The sequence below is a fragment of the Ornithorhynchus anatinus genome, chromosome X5 (assembly GCF_004115215.2).
Source record: "Ornithorhynchus anatinus isolate Pmale09 chromosome X5, mOrnAna1.pri.v4, whole genome shotgun sequence".
NCBI classification, from domain to species: domain Eukaryota; kingdom Metazoa; phylum Chordata; class Mammalia; order Monotremata; family Ornithorhynchidae; genus Ornithorhynchus; species Ornithorhynchus anatinus.
Window position 1 is genome coordinate 7,961,856 of NC_041753.1, and position 16,915 is coordinate 7,978,770.

The following is a 16,915-nucleotide window of genomic DNA, read 5'->3' on the forward strand; positions in this document are numbered from 1 at the left end:
AAGCGGAAAGTTAGTCAGGGCGGGGGATCGTCCTTAAACGGATGGATGCCCGGACTCCTCTTCCTCACAGGGGAAGAAGAAGGTCCCAGAAAACCCATCCCAAGGGAGCTCAGTCATTATTATTGACAATAATAATAATGATTATAATAAAATCATATCCGCTCAACACAATGTGGTCATCGCTGGGGTAAATACAACGCAATGAAATCAGACCAGTCCCTGTCTCGCATAAGGTGCATAGTTTAAGGGGAAGGGAGAACAGGTATTGAACCCCCATTTTACAGATGAGAAAACCGAGGCCCAGAGAAGCAGAGTGCTTTGCCCAAGGTCACATAATAGGCAAAGGGCGAATGGTGGAGCCGGGATTAGAAAAGAAGTACCTTTTATTTATGCTTAAGTGCTTACTATGTGTCAGGCACCTTAGTGAGTTCCAGGGTAGATATAAAATAATCAGGTTGGATGCAGTCCATGTCCTAGATGGGTTTGGTTCACAGTCTGAATTCTCATTTTACAGAATAGATAACTGAGGCAGAGTAGTGAGGTGACTTGCCCAAGGTCACATAATTGAGTCAGGATTAGAACCAGAGTGCCTCCTTTTTTTCTTTTTTTATATGTTATTTGTTAAGCGCCAACTAGGTGTCGGGCACTCTTCTTAGCACTGGATACCAGATAATCAAGTTGGACACAGTCCATGTCCCACGTGGGGTTCACAGTCTTAATCCCCATTTTACAGATGAGGCAACTGATGGACAAAGTGAAGTGACTTGCCCAAGTTCACGCAGCAGGCAAGTGGTGGAACTGGGATTAGAACCCAGATCCTCAGATTCCCAGGCCCAGGCTCTTTCCACTAGGCCACACTGCTTCCCTTTTGTTATATTATTATCCTGTAGAGAGCCCTGTACCGAACTCTTGCGAAAGAGTACAGTAGAATTGGTAGACACAATCCCTGCCCATAAGAAGTTTACAGTCTCCAAAGGGGAGACAGATAATGAAAGCAACTGCAGATAGGGGAAATAGTAGAGTGTAAGGGTATTTACAAGTGCTATGAAGCAATTGAAAAATGCCATGCTCCCTTAGCCACAGAAAAGTCAAAAATTGGCCCCAAAGAAAGGCCCTCACCCTATCATTCCCAAGAAGACACCTGCCCCGCCCATTGGGTGTTTGTATTTGGGGCAGGGAAATAAACTCTTCCTATCCCAAACTCCCTCTCCCAGCTCCTCTGCCCCTGTTATGGCAACCTAGGATGCAAGCAGCCTGAAAGGGTAGGGAAAGGGTAAGGGTTGGCGTATGCTGGCAGTGGGTGAGAAAGACTTGATGGGTGATTGAAAAATACTGGTAGAGTCAGTCAGGCTAATCATTAGCTGAACAAGTTATTGCCCAAGAAGCTCATAAAAAAAATAAAAATAAAGGCATGCTAGCAAGCACGGCTTCAGCTGCCTCCTGTGGCTTCTCTCCCTCAACATAAAAGAGACCAAGAGCCCAGTGTGTTGGGTGTTGTTTTGTTTTGGTGTTTTTTTCAGTATCTGTTAAGAGCTTACTTTTTATCGAGCACTGTTCTAAGCCCTGGGATAGATGCAAGATAATCAGGTTGGACATAGTTCCTGTCCCACATGGGGCTCACAGACTTAATCCCCATTTTACAGATGAGGTAACTGAGGCACGGAGGAGTGAAGTGACTCGCCCACCGTCACCCAGCAGACAAGTGGCAGAGACAAGATTAGAACCCAGGTACTCTGACTACCAGGCCCGGGCCTTTTCCACTGGGCCATGCTGCCGCTATGTTGGGTCAGGGGTGGGGAGCGTGAGGAGGGGAAGAGGGGAGAGACTAGAGAGAGTGCTTGGAGTCACCTAGACTGCGAGCTCGTAAGGGGCAGGGAGCGTATCTGCTAATTCTGTTGTGTCGTACTCCCCCAAATGCTTAGTACAGTGCTCTGAACACAGCCCTCAGTAGATACCACTGAGTGACTAGATGAATTGATCTAGTTGGGGGATGGCTTGGGAAACAAGGAAAGGAAGAAGTAAGAAAAAGGGAGACTGACCGCAGAGAAAGGTGGACATCTGTGAGAGGAGGAAGGACTTCCAGGGACAAGAAGGGAAGACAGAATTTGGAAGCAGAAGGAGAGAAAACGGTTTGGGGTGGAACGTGGAGGACAAAATGAAGGAGGGAGAAAAAGAGAACTGACGAAGCCATGCCAAGCCAGTTCCCCTTTGGAAACTAATGTCCAGCCGGCCCCACCCTGGTACTAGGCCTTTACTGGCCTTACTGGACCCTGTCCAGAGACGCCTAAGGTAAAATAAAGGTATTTATTGAGTGCTTACTAGCATCGGTGTAGATACAAGATAATCAGATGGACCACAGTCCCTCCCTCACATAGGGCTCGAAGTCTAAAAGAGGGAGGGAAAAGAGGAATTTTATCACCAGTTTTACAGAGGCGGAAACTGAGGCAAAGAGAAGATGAGTAACTTGCCCAAGGTCACACATGGGTGAGGAGCGATATCAGGATTTGAACTCAGGTCCCCTCTCTCCAAGTCCCCTGGTCTTTCTACTAGACTATGCTGCCACCCCTTAACTAAGAACTTAGTTGTCCGAGGGCCTCTGGGGGTGTTTAACGCAGTGTTTGGCACATAGTAGGGGAAGCAGCTTGGGGAAACAGCATGGCGTAGTGGACAGAGCACGGGCCTGGGAGTCAGAAGGTCATGGGTTCTCACCCCGACTCCTCCACTTGTCTGCTCAGTGGCTTTGGGCAAGTCACTTAACTTCTCTGGGCCTCAGTTACCGCATCTGTGAAATAGGGATTCAGACTGTGAGTCCCATGTGGGACAGGGACTGTGTCCAACCCGATTTGTTTGTATCCACCCCAGTGCTTAGTACAGGGCTTGGCACATAGTAAATGCTCAACAAATACCACAATTATTATTATTGTTATTATAGGAAGGGTTTAACAAATACCATAATTAATTATGATTACCTGTATGCCTCCCAGGGATACGGATTTTAGTTGTGAGAATTTGGAATGAGACAGTCCTTCCTTTAATCCCTGCAGATGGACAGAATACATTTGATATTCACCCCACCCCCAACCCCACAGCACTTATGTAGATATCTTTAAATTATGTAATATAAATTATTTATTCATATTAATGTCTGCCTCCCCCTCTAGTCTGTAAGCTCCTTATGGGCAAGGAATGTGTCTGCTAACTCTGCTGCATTGTACTCTCCTGACCGCTTTGTACAGCATAGTAAGCACTCAACAAATACCATCGATTGAATGATTGATTTGTGATGCTCAAATGGGGGATAATCTTGCACCCTCACCTGAAAGGCCTCTGTGGGATTATCATTATTATTACTGTATTTGTTAGGCACTTAACTGTGTGTCAAGCACTGTTCTAAGTGCTGGGGTAATCAAACAAGTCTGACACAATCCCTGTCTCACATGAGACTTCCTCTCTAAATGGGAAGGAGAACAAGCATTGAATCCCCATTTTCTGAGGAGGAAACTTAAACACAGAGAAGTGACTTGCGCAAGGCTCACGTAGCAGACAACCGGTGGAACTGGGATAACAATAATAATAACAGTGGTATATGTTGATCACTTGCTTTGTGACAGGCACTGTTCTCGGCATTGGGGTAGATACAAGATAATGGGGTGGGACACAGTCCCTGTCCCACATGGGGCTCACAGTCTCGATTCCCATTTTACAGATGAGTGAACCGAGGTACAAACAATTAAGTGACTTGTCCAAGGTCACATGGCAGAAGTGGCAGAGCCAGGATGAGAACCCAGGTCCTTCTGACTCCCAGGCCCATGCCCTTTCCACTTCTCATCTTGGGGGACAATCTCAAATGCTTGGAAAGCTGAAAGCCCCCAAATCGCACCCCAAATCCCCAGGACAAATGCCTGTTGGCACCAGAAGGGGCCAGTTTTGCCTGTTGTCTGTATGTTTGCCCCCCTCTAGACTGTAAACTAATTGCGGGCAGGGAATGTGTCTGTTTATTGTTGTACTGTCCTCTCCCAAGCGCTTATTACAGTGCTCTGCACACCGTAAGCGCTCGATAAATGCGAATGAATGAATGAATGAATGATTGCTCACATGGCTGCTCTGAGCTGCCTACCGAGATCAATATGGATGCTAAAGGCAGCTGTTTCCCGGCCCGGGGGGAGAAGGGCCAGCTTGACAGACCTGTTAGCCCTGAGAGGGCCTCGCCCGTCTCCTGCCACTCCCGCTGTTCCCTGACACTCCTAGTGGGAGTAGATTCAACCCGGGATGGGCGGAGGGGTGGGGGCAGTGACAGGGTCAGGGCGATGTGGGGAGAATCGCAGCCGGCCCTCTTCTCTTCTTTGGGGCTTGTGGGTGGGGACTGTGGGGGGGTCACCTCCCCTCCCCCATCTGGGTTGTTCTGCCCCAGAGCAACCAGGGAATGCTGTTTTACATTTTCGGGAGCCTCAGGTCCTTCCTCTAATCAAGGTGGTATTTATTATATGTTTACACCAAGCACTGTCCTAAGCGCTGGGCTAGACACAGAATAATCGGGTCCCACTTGGGGCTCACAGTCTAAGTAGGAGGGAGAACAGGGATTGGAGCCCCACTTTAAACTTGAGGAAACTGAGGCCCAGAGGAGTTAAAGAATTTGCCCAAGGTCAACCAGCAGACAAGGGGTGAATCCGGGATGAAAACCCAGGTCCTCTGACTCTCAGGCCCGATTCTTTCCACTAGCTTCACTGCTTCTCTTCTCTTCAGGCTCTGGTTCTTTCCCAAGCCCTTGGTCCCCCGCCTGGGACCCGGGTGATCCAACCCCAAAAGATGAGAATCTGATATGGAGTGAAGAGGCTTAGGGAAGGAGGAGTCTCTGAAGCAGAAACTTGAAAAGGAAACTGTTCATTTCCTCTAGTTACAAGTGCTCGCTCGCTTTCTCTCTCTTTCATCTCAGTCTCCTCTGCTTCTTCCTCCTCAAAGTGGTCAATTCTTGTCCACCACAAGGATGGGGGAGCAGGGCTTTCCCTTCTTGGAAAACAGGGGTCAGGAGTGGGAGAGGGCTGATGGAGGGGCAGGATGCTTGGGTTTCTAAAGGGAACTAAAGGCTATGTGGAACTGGGGCTTCATATCGCCATACTTCTCAAGACCCTCTAGTGGTTGCCTGTCCACCTCCGCATCAAACAGAAACTCCTCACCATCGGCTTTAAGGCACTCGATCGGCTCTCCCCCTCCTACCTCACCCCACTGATTCCCTACAACCCAGCCCACACACTTTGTTCCTCTTTCGCCAACCTACTCAGTGTACCTTGATCTCATCTATCTCACCGACGACCAACCCCTCGCCCACATCCTGCCTCTGGCCTGGAACGCCCTCCCTCTTCGTATCTGAAAGACGATTACTCTCTCTCCTTCAAAGCCTTATTCAAATCCCATCTCCTCCAAGAGGCCTTCCCTACTAAGCCCTCATTTCCACTTTCTGCCCTGTCCTCTGCCTGGACTCTGCACCTGGCCTGTATCCCTCGATCAATCAATCAATCAATCAATCAATCAATCAATCAATCGTGTTTACCGAGCGCTTACTGGGTGTAGGGCATTGTACTAAGTGGCTGGGAGAGGACAGTATAGTAGTTAATAGACACAATCCCTGCCCAAAGCGAGCTCACAGTCCACGGGGGGGGGGACAAACGTGAATATAAATAAATGAGGGATAAGGACATAAGTGTTAAAGGGCTGAGGGAGGGGTGAATTAAGGGACCAATCAAGGTGACGCAGAAGATCGTGGGAAAAGAGCACTCTGATACTCTCCATATCCCATCAGCACTTATGTCTGTATTTTTTTTGTCTGTTTCCCCCTGTAGACTGTAAGCTCCTTGTGGGCAGGGAACATGCCTACCAACTCATTCATTCATTCGATCGTATTTATTGAGCCCTTACTGTGTGCAGAGCACTGTAGTAAGCGCTTGGGAGAGTATACTATAGCATTCCCTGTCCACAATGAGCTTCTGTCATATTGTCCTCTTCCAAGCGTTTAGTACAGTGCTCCGCATGCTCAATAAAAACCAGTGCTTGAGGGTTAAAGGTTGGGGAAGAGGCAGTGCTGGGAGGCCCGACGAGACTGTTGGGCTCCCCCAAATGAGAAGGGGCATAGAGAGCCCGCCCTCCCCCACCCCCGGGTCCGGGCTTCCTCGGTCACCGCGGTGACCACGCCCAACCCCGCCAACCGGTCACCCTGACAACCGGTCACCGAGCCACGGCCCAGTGCGCAGGGACCGGGCAGCCCGGGACACCTGGGCCCCAGTGGGGAGGGGACTCCGGGCACGGGGGGCAGGAGGGAGGGGGCTGCCGCCGGCAGGGGCAGCGGGGCTCTGAATGCAGGGGGAAGGGGGCTGCGGGGTGCGGGAAGGGGCTGTGCATGCAGGAGGGAGGGGGCTGCGGGTTGGGGGAGAGGGGTCGTGCAAGTAGGGGGAGGGAGCTGTGGGCAGGAGGAGGGAGCTCCGGGCACGGGGGCAGGGTCGGGGCTCCACAGGTCGGGGGTAGGGGGAGCGCGACCGGAGAGAAGGAGCGCGCAGTGCGGGGGTGCGGGGCGCGGTGGCCGCCCCTGCCCCTTGGCCTCGCCCCCCGCCCGGCTCCCTGCGGACTTCACGCCCGTGCACAGGCTTGAGTACACACAGATGCACACACTCCCACCTCCGAGCCCCCAAGGCCCCAGCACACACCAGCTCCAGCCCCTGCCCCTGCCGCGCGAGGTTGGGTTGGGACAGGGGTGCGGGAAGGGGGCAGGGGCAGTCCCTTCGACGCCCCGCCCGGCCCCCGCTCAGATCCCCCCTCCCCCTGCTTTAATCCCGAGGGGAAACTGAGGCTGGAAGGGGCCTGCAATTAAGGCCCTCCCCGCCCAACCCGCAGGTCGGCAAGAGTCGGGCGCCCCGCCCCTCCCCCGGGACTCAGTTGTCCCAGCCCCCCGACTGTCCCCCGCGGGTCCCGGGCGTCCTGCCCCCCGGCCCCTCCCCCTCCTGAAGGCCGGACTCCCCGCCCCTCCCCCAGCCCCTCCCAGTCCTCCCAGCGCCAGCCGCTTCCTGGTCCCAGTGCAGACATGGCTGAAGAGCAGGCTCTCGTCGAGCTGTTCGTCAAGGTAAGGGCGCCCCCCGCCCCTTATCTCTCGGGGTCGGGACGCCCCCGCCCCCTCCCCGTCCCCCCGGCCCGAGCCGGCCCAGCCCCCCGCCCCATCGGGATCCGGTACCTGCCCCGGCCCCTCTCCCCTCCAGCTCTGGGGGCGCAACCGATCACCCACCCGCCGAAAAACAAACTTCCCAAAAGTCCAGAACGGGGGTCCTCGGGGGCGCCGGGGAAAGGGGAGGGGGCTTGTAGCCATTGTGAGCAGAGGGGCAGGGGGTGTGGGGGGCATTTCAGGGGTAGGGAGGGGGCGAGGGAGCACGTGGGGAGGGGGTGAGGCTGGGGTCGTGGGCTCAGCAAGTATTGGGGAGTCGGGGGGAAGGGGCCTGGGGAGGGGCCCGGGTGGGGAGGGAACATGCAAAGGTGGGGGGGGCGGAGACTGGAGGGGGGCAGGGTTGGGGAGAGTGGAGGAGGGGTACGGGGGTAGAGGGCAGATAGCTGGGCGGGGGGGTGGGGGGGTGGGTCATGCTGACGTTGACCAGAGCAGGAGTATAGGAAGTGGCGTGTGTGTGTATGTGTGTCTGTGTGTCCGTGTGTGTGTGCCTGTGTCTGTACACTTGGTGGTTTTTAGCATCAGAAGATCTGGGCTTAGTCCAGTGCTCAGCACATAGTAAACGCTCGATAAATACGATGGATGGATGGGTTCATCGATCGATCGACGGGTTGACTGAGCAGGGTTCCCGTCCCTACCCCCGTCCCGCATCTTTCTTTCCCACTATAGCGGTCCCGGCTCTCCTCCCTCGGCCCCCGGCCCTTCCTCTCATCCATGTTTTGGGGTCCCCCCCCACAGCCTGTCTTCGAGTTTCCTTCTTATCGTCTTTGTGTCCGCTTCTCCTTTTCGCTCGGTTCTCCCGTCCTGCCCCCTTCCCCTTCTCTTTCTATCACGCTGGCTTGTTCTCTTTTTCCAACTCTGACCCGCACATCCTCCCTCTCCCTCTGCCCATCTCGGTGTCATTCAGTGTCCCCGGTCCCCCTCCCCTTCTTCCCCAGTGTTCCCCACTAACCCCAGCCTTGGGCAGCCCTGGGCAGCCCTTGGCAGGGCCCAGGGAAAGTGGGACAGGCCCAGCCCAGGTTGTAGCCCCAGGCCCCCGCCTCTCCCAAAGGCCCTGGGTAAGGTGGAAAGGAGGTGCTTGGGGGCGAGGGGCAGGACGTCGAGGGGCAACCCGGGCTGGAGAGGGGAAGCTGAGGGATGGGAGAAGGCTGGGCTAGGAGGCCAGGACCCGGACCAGGAGAGGGACTCTGCCCCGATTGCCAGGGCATGGGCACCGGCCTGGGTGGCCCGGGTCCGGAAGGAAACTGGAGGCCCGGACAGAGACATATGAATCACTTTGCCCGTGTCTGGAAGCGTGGAGGGCGGAGGGGAATGAGGTCACCACCAGCCAATCGGAGAGCAGGACCAGTTCTCCTGCCCCTCTTCCCCCCTCCAGCACCCCCCCATGAGGCAAGGACCCCAACCCCACTCCCTCCCCCCACAACCGTCTCCAACGTCCCCCACCCGTTCAGAGGCCAAAATGCCTCCAGCCTCATCCCCGGATCCAGGATCCATCTTTTTTTCCTATCGTGTTATTTGTCAAGTGCTTACTATGTGCCAGGCACTGCACTAAGTACTAGGGTAGGTTCAAGGTAATCCGGTTGGACACAGTCCCCGTCCCACCTGGGGTTCACGATCTTAATCCCCATTTTCCAGATGAGGGAAGAAAGGCACAGAAAAAGCGAAGTGGCTTGCCCAAGGGCACACAACAGACAAATGGCAGAGCTGGGATTAGAACCCAGGTCCTCTGAATCCCAGGCCCCGGGCTCTTTCCACTAGGCTACACCAGGGGGTTATTAGAAGGACCTCCAGACCTGCCAAAAATGCCGGCACGCTCGGTCTGCCAACCCACAGGCCGGTCTCCACCGACAGACAGCTACCGCCTACATCTAGGGAGACTGCCGGGCGGAAGGTGTGGACCCCTCAAGCGGGGATGGGCAGGGCGGGCCCCCTGAGGGGAGGGAGAAGGGAAGCAGCGCTGCCTAATGGAAAGAGCCCAGGCCTGGGAGTCAGGAGACCTGGGTTTTAGCTCTGACTCCACCTGTGGCCTGCTGAATGACCTTAAGCAAGTCACTTCACCAGTTCTCAGTTTCATATGTTAAATGGAGATTCAATAATTGTTCACCTTCCCCCTTTTTCCTGTGTGGGCATGGGCAGGGAATGTGTCCCTTTATTGTTGGATTGTACTCTCCCAAGCACTTAGTACAGTGGTCTGCACTCAGTAAGCGCTCAGTAAATACGATTGATTGGAAGCGACTGAGTCCGATCCGATTCCATTGTTTCTCCCCCGCTACTTAGCATAGAGCTTGGCACGCAGGAAGCCCTTAACAAAGACCAAAAATATGATTATTATCCGTGGGGGGTCTGCCTCAGGTGATTTGACACTGGGGGTAGCTCCTCATTTATCCGTTCATCCATTCATTCATCCATTCATCCATCCAACACAATCGACCATACCCACTCCCAACCGAAACCCAATTCCTCCTGTTAATTATCTGGTCCAACCCAATTGATCAATCAGTGAGCACTTACTGTGTGCAGAGCATTGTGCTAAGCACTTGAGAAAGTCCGGTACAAGAGAGTTGGTGTCCCTGTCCTCAAGGAACTTACAGTCTAGCAGGGGAGGCCGGCACTAAAATGAATTCCAGGTAGGGGAAACAATAGAGTTTAATTGGCCAGTGGAATTTATTGAGCTTTTACCGGGTACAGAGTACTGTGCTAAGCGCTTGGGAGAGTTAAGAGAGGAACTTAACTCTTGTTGGAGAGCAGTTGGGTGAGTACTTAAGGGTTTAGGGAGTATGGTCTCAAGTCCATGGGTGACAAAGTTGGGGGAGAACTAGGGTGGGGAGATGAGAGATTAGTCAGAAAAGCCTTCCTGGAGGAGTTACGATTTTAATAGGACTTTGAAGATGGGGAGAGCAGTGGTCGGACAGATATGTGAAGGGGGAGCAAGTTCCAGACATGGGGGAGGGCGGTTTATAGGGGACCATGATGGAGAGAGAGAGACGAGAGATTAGTCAGGGAAGGCCTCCTGGACCAGATGTGATTTCAGAAGGGCTTTGAAGATGGGGAGAGCGATGGTCTGCCGGATGTGAAGGGGGAGGGAGTTTCAGGCCGGGGGCAGGGTGTGAGAAGAGGGGGTGGACCTGCCGGATGACAAGGGGGGAGGGAGTTCCAGGCAAGGGGGAGGGCAGGAGGGCGGGAGATCAGTCAGGGAAGATTTGAAGATGGGGAGAGCAGTGGTCTGCCGGGTGGGAAGTGGGTGGGAATTTCAGGCAGGGGGCTGGGCGTGAGTGAGAAAATGAAGCACTTGAGGAGGACCATTACAGTCTTGGAAAGAGGGCCTCGGGGTGACTGGGTAGAGGAGGGGGCACGAGGCCCGACACCGGAGGACCCGCTCCCTCCACACTTCTGACTCTGGGTTTTTCAGGCCGGCAGTGATGGGGCCAAGATTGGGAATTGCCCCTTTTCCCAGCGCCTCTTTATGGTGCTGTGGCTTAAAGGAGTCACCTTCAATGTCACCACAGTAGACACCAAGAGGTGAGACTGACCTTTACCCCGCACATTCCCTCCTCCAACTCTGATCCCTTGCCCCCCACCTCAGGACTCCCCTCAGCCTCATCCAAGCCCTGTTTCCTTGGATCTCAGCTCTGCCCTCCCTTGCCGCACCCCGCCATCCCTCCTCCATTATGGTCTGGAAGCTGCTCCATCCTCTGGGGCTCCTTCACTCCCAGCTCCGTTCCCTGCCTCCCGGTCCATTAATTTCTCCCCTACCCCAACTCTAAGAGTCCACTGGGGCTCCCCCTTCCTGAATCACCCCACGCCCCTGCTCCCCGTTCTCCCTCTCGGCTTCCCCTATTCCCTGCCCCTTCGTCTGGCCCCCCCTTCTCCCTGCTCCTTCTCCCCCTGACCCTCCTGGGGCATTGGCTGGGGCTGATTGCAGGCGGACAGAGACGGTGCAAAAGCTGTGTCCCGGAGGACAGCTCCCTTTCCTGCTCTACGGCACCGAGGTGCACACGGACACCAACAAGATCGAGGAGTTTCTGGAGGCCGTGCTCAGTCCCCCCAGGTACTGGAAGTGGCGGGAGTGGGGCTCGGGAGAGATAAAAATTCAACCATATTTATGGAGTGCTTACTGTGTGCAGAGCACTGGGCTAAGCACTTGGGAGAGGGCAATCAAACAATAAACGGACCTGTTCCCTGCCCACAATGAGTTTACGGTCTAGAGGGGGAGACAGACATTAATATAAGCATGACCTAGTGGATAGAGCACTGGCCCGAGAGTCAGAAGGATCTGGATTTTAATCCCGGCCGCACCACCTGTCTGCTATGTGATCTTGGGCAAGTCACTTAACTTCTCTGTGCCTCGGTTACCTCAACTGTGAAATAGGGATTAAGGCTGTGAGCCCCATGTGGGATAGGGACTGTGTCCGACCCGATTAGGTCATATCTACCCCAACACTTAGGACAGTGTTTGACACATAGTAAGCTCTTAACAAATACCATCATCATTATATAAATAAGGAGCGATGGGGAGAGTTTGCAGAGCTAGAATAGAGAGGGGAGGAGAGAGAGAAGGAAACCGCCAAGCACAGAGAGGTAGAATGGGACAGGAGGGAGAGAACCTGGGTTCTAATCCCAGGACCTCCACTCGTCTGCTCTGTGACCTTGGGTAAGTCACTTTACTTCTCTGGGCTTCGATTTCTGCACCTGTAAAATGGGGATTCACTACCTGTTCTCCCTCCTGCTTAGACTGTGAGCCCCGGCTGGAGCAGGGATTGCGACTGGCCTGATTATCTCCTATCGGCCCCAGCGCTTAGTACGGCTCTTGACACAGAGTGAGAGCTGAACAAATATCACGGCCTTTATTATCATTTTTAGATAAAGAGGGTGGGGGAGAGCCAGGTCATGAGGGGCAGAATGCATATGCTTCAGAAACATGAGAAAGGAGGAGGTGGAAGGATCAGAATTGAGGCAAAGGAGGACAAATGAGTGACTGACACCCAAGAGAAGTATTATATTCACGGTATTTATTGAGCATCTTTTGTGTGTAGTATTGAATGTACTAAGCACTTGGGATGCTAGCACAGGATATATTCCCAGTTGGAAGAGAGTCAGAAATGCTGACAAGACTGTGAAATCAGAGTAAGTAAATTGATCGGTCAAACAAAATAGACAAACAGGGTCTGTACAAGTTCTAAAGACTGGCATGAATGGCTTCGTGAGTGCTGGTGGTGTCCACTGGACAGACGACAGGTGGACAATATGAGGAGGAGGGGGCGGGGGCAGACTTTGGGCAAAGGGTGGGGAATGGAAGAGGGTGGAATCCCTTGAAGGGGGCCGGGTTTGAGCCCCCCCAAACCTTGGAGCCCGGAAGACTTCGGTTGGCCGAGGTCATCTTCTCCATCCTCCCAAGCTTCCCGGTTTTGGGGTGAGCTCACTGTGGACTGACCTGCTACTGGGCAGGGAGAGGGAAAGTGGGGGGAAAGTGAGATGATGAGGGAGGACAAAGGGACCAGGAAGGCCACGATGAAGAGAGTAGGGGCAGAAGTGCTCATCTTCCCCTCTAGACCGGAACCCCCTGTGGGACAGGGATCATGTCCGATCTGATTATCTTGAATCTCCCACGGCCCTTTGCTCAGTGCTTGGCACAGAGTAAGTGCTGAAAAAATAACCCAGTTATGAGCAAGAGCGGGGCAATGCAGAGGACAGGAGGAGCTGAGGTGGAGAATGAGGGGGTTTTTTGGAGAGGGTGGGTGAGGGTTTTTTTGAGGAGCGCTAGGAGAGCAGGATGGGGTCTCCCCTCTAGCCATCAGCACCACCACCCCTTTCTCATCCAGATACCCCAAATTGGCAGCCAAGAACCCCGAATCCAACACAGCCGGGCTGGACGTCTTCGCCAAGTTCTCAGCGTACATCAAGAACTCCAATCCCGCGCTTAATGCCAGTGAGTCCCCTGGGGGGACCGGGGATGTGGGAGAGGGTGTGGCCTAGTGGAAAGAACCCGGGCCTTGGAGTCAGAGGAAGCGGGTTCTCATCCCGGTTCCACCACCTGTCGCACAGCAGACAGAGAAGGAGGTCACTCCACTTCTCTGTGCCTCCGTTCCCTCACCGGCAAAATGGAGATTCAATCTCTGTTCTCCCTCCCACTTAGACTGGGACTCCCATGTGGGACCCGATCATCTTGTACCTACCCCACTGCTTGGTACAGTGCTTGGTACGTAGTAAGCGCTGAACAGAAAACTATGATTAGTATTATCGTTAATAATAATTATTTTGATCCCAGGGGGCCAGAGGGAGGGGCCAGCCACCCCACCCTCGTCCTTGGGCTTCCTGCCCTTTGCCGTTTCTCCCTAATCTGCATTCCCACTGGGCAATCTCTTTTCCCTCCCCTGATTGGCTTCCTTGCGGCATCACTCCCAGCCCCACCTGGGCCCAGACCGGTTCTGGCTACCATGGTGCCCCAGGCTCCTGCCCAGAGGCCAGGTCAGCTGAAGACAGAGCTGTTCCATTCCGACTGACTGTCCGGACCCCTGTTCCCCCCGCTCTGATTGGCCGCACGGCCTCCACCGCCTCATCTACCCGGCCTCCCGGCCTTTCATTGGCCCCCTCCCTCACTGACCGGCTCCCCTGGGGCCTCCTCTCTCCATTCCCGTCGGCTCCCCGGACCCTTCCCTCGCCGTTCCGATTGGCTACTGCCCTCCTCCCCGCCTCCTCCAGACCTGGAGAAAGGGCTGCTGAAAGCCCTGAAGATCCTGGACATCTACCTGACCTCCCCGCTGCCCGAGGAGGTGGACGAGACCAGCGCGGAGGATGAGGGCATCTCCCAGCGCAAGTTTCTGGATGGCGATGAGCTCACGTTGGCGGATTGCAACCTGCTGCCCAAACTCCACATTGTTAAGGTGCAGCCGTTGGGGCTGGGGAGGGGGGCCGGGGAGGGGGTCCAGTCCGGTCCGGTTGGCAGGCTCAGTTCCAGCCGTAGCCCGGTTGGGGTTGTGGCCTGCAGGCCATCCCGCGATGGATAGCAATGATCAGACGCAGTGGCCATTGCCAGCCTCCTTTCAGGGTGGCTATTCCAGCAGATCACCATAGCCATAAATGGCCTGGGGTTGCTCTCCAGTACCGTAGAATCGTGGGGATGGCCGAGGTCATCTTCTCCATCCCCGCTGCCTCTGGGTGGTAATGCCACCCTCTCTCCCCTCCCCGGCCACTCCAACTCGCATTCCGCCATCTCTTTGTGAACGTGGACAAGTCACTTTGCCTCTCCATACCTCGGTTTTTTCATCTGTGAAATGAGAGTTCAATATCTGTCCTCCCTCCTCTTGAGTCTGTGAGCCCCATTTGGGACAGGGACTGTGTCTGACCTGACTGTCTTGCATCTACCCCAGTGCTAAGCACATAGTAAGCGCTTAACAAATAGCTCATTTCTTCTTATGAGTAAAATGATCAGTCGGTGAATGTCTTTACTGAGCACTTATTAGGTGCAGAGCACTGTCCTAAGGAGCGTGGCCTAATAGAAAGAGCCCTGGCTTGGGAGTCAGAAGGACCTGTGTTCTAATCCCAGCTCCACCACTTCTCTGCTGTGTGACCATGGGCAAGTCACTTAACTTCGTCGTGCCTCAGTGACCTCATCTGTACAATTGTGATTTAAGACTGTGAGCCCTATAGGGGACGCGGACTGTGTCCAACCTGATTAACTTGTATCTACCCTGGCGTTTAGTTACGGTGCCCGGCACGTAGTAAGCGCTCAACAAGTACCATGAGAAAAAAAGCCACAGGAAGCAATTTGGAAATAGCAGACCATTACACCAGACCCATGTTGCCTAAGAGAAGCAGCGTGGTCTAGTAGAAAGTGCACAGGTCTGAGAGTCCAAGGACTTGGGTTCTAATCCCGGTTCCTTCCCTTGCCCGCTGTGTGACCTTGGGCAAGTCACTTTACTTCTCTGGGCCTCAGTCACCTCATCTTTAAAATGGGGATTAAGACTGGGAACCCCATGAGGGACATAATAATAATAACAATGATTATTATTATAGTACTCATTAAGTACTTACTGTGTGCCAAGCACTGTTCTAAGCACTGGGGCAGATACAAGTTGATCAGGTTGGCCACAGTCCCTGTCCAAAACGTGGCTCACACTGTTATCCACATTTTACAGATGAGGAAACTAAGACACAGAGATGTTAATCAGGTTGAACTGTGTTTAACCTGATTAGCTTGTAAAATACCCTAGTGCTTAGGACAGTGCCTGGCACATAGTAAGCGCTTAACAAAAAGCATGAGGAAAAAAAGCACAGGAGGCCATTTGGAAATAGTAGAATGTCACTCCGAACCCATTCTAAGAGAAGCAAGTGGAAAGAGCCCTGGCCCCGGGAGTCAGGGGACTTGGGTTCTAATCCTGCATCCACCCCCTGCCTGCTGTATGACTTAACTTGGCTGGGCCTCAGTTTCTTTGTCTGTAAAATGGGGGTTCAGGACCAGTTTTCCCTCCCTCATAGACTGTGAGCCTCCGGGGGACAGGGACTATGTCCAGCCTGATTATCTTTTATCTGTCCCGGCCCTTTGCACATAACTAGCAGTTAACAAATATCAGTTAATCAATTGTATTTATTGAGTGCTTACTGTGAGCCTAGCACTATATCTACCCCAGTGCTTAGAACAGTGCTTGGCGCATAGTAAGCGCTTAACAAATACCAACATTATTATTATTATTAGGGGAGCGAAGTACGCGGGCTGGGTTGTAGTAGGAGATCGGTGAGGTGAGGTACAAGGCAGGGCAAGGGGATTGACTGCTTTTAAGCCAATGGCGAGGCGTTTCTGTTTGTGCTGGAGGTGGGTGAGCCACCACTGTAGGCTCTTGAGAAGTGGGGAAAAAAGGACTAAACGGTTTTGTAGAAAAATGATCCGGGCAGCAGAGTGAAGTAAGAGTAAATATTATTATTATTACTCCTACCGACCTCTCAGGATGGCTGCCAGCTAACCCTTCCCCTCTCCTTCCCCGTTCCCTCAGGTGGTGTGCAAGAAATACCGGGGTTTCTCCATCCCCGAAGAGTTCCGGGGGGTGCAGCGGTACCTGAAGAACGCCTACGCCTGCGAGGAGTTCTCCTCCACCTGCCCGGACGAGGAAGAGATCGAGCTGGCCTACGAGCTGGTGGCCAAGGCCCTGCAGTAGCCTTCCCTCGGGGCACCCTTCTTCCTAGATGGCCACCTCCCCCGTCCCCCACCCCACCCAGAGAGGACCAGATCCTGTGACCCAGAGGGAGCCCCCCAGATCCGGGCTAGATGTTCAGCTGGCCCAGGGACCCATTCTGAAACGTTTTCTTAGGTTGCCCATCCTAGGGCTTAGTACAATCCTTGATACATAGTAAGCAATTAACAAATATGACCCTTATTATTATTAATATTATTATTATTATTATTAGATTGAGGGACGGGAAGAGAGGGCCACCCTGGAGGAATAGGAGTCGGGTGGGAGGGGCGGGTTGATATTTCAGTAATAAAATATGACTTTTGCTTGTACATAAGACAGCAGTTTCTACTCTGGGAACCAAGACACCTAAGTCTGAGGGTGGGAGTGCAGAAATGCCTGAATAGGGAGCGTGAGGGTGGGGGAGCAACTTTGTAATATCAGACTCTCCCAACCGCTTAATATGGTGTAATCAATCAGTGGTATTTATCGAGCACTGGGCTGAGCGCTTGGGAGAGTCCTGTACAATGGTTAGCAGCCACATAAGTGC

The 16,915-nt window shown here is 53.7% G+C and overlaps 1 protein-coding gene across 1 annotated transcript; it reads left to right on the forward strand.

The window, feature by feature from the left end:
* Nucleotides 1-7,033: 7,033 nt before the first annotated feature.
* On the forward strand, nt 7,034-16,702 carry CLIC1 (chloride intracellular channel 1). The gene is made up of 6 exons (XM_029055395.1): nt 7,034-7,108; nt 10,611-10,720; nt 11,124-11,249; nt 13,021-13,127; nt 13,901-14,082; nt 16,189-16,702. The coding sequence occupies exons 1-6, from the start codon at nt 7,070-7,072 to the stop codon at nt 16,348-16,350; spliced, it is 726 nt and encodes a 241-aa protein (XP_028911228.1). The 5' UTR covers nt 7,034-7,069; the 3' UTR covers nt 16,351-16,702.
* The last annotated feature ends 213 nt before the right edge of the window (nt 16,703-16,915 follow it).

Bases quoted from the DNA above. Each gene is read 5' to 3' on its own strand.
- CLIC1 (XM_029055395.1), top strand. From the start codon at position 7,070: ATGGCTGAAGAGCAGGCTCTCGTCGAGCTGTTCGTCAAG. The intron at 11,250-13,020 runs GTACTGGAAGTG...TTTCTCATCCAG, and splicing joins GCCGTGCTCAGTCCCCCCAG to ATACCCCAAATTGGCAGCCA. The intron at 13,128-13,900 runs GTGAGTCCCCTG...CGCCTCCTCCAG, and splicing joins CAATCCCGCGCTTAATGCCA to ACCTGGAGAAAGGGCTGCTG.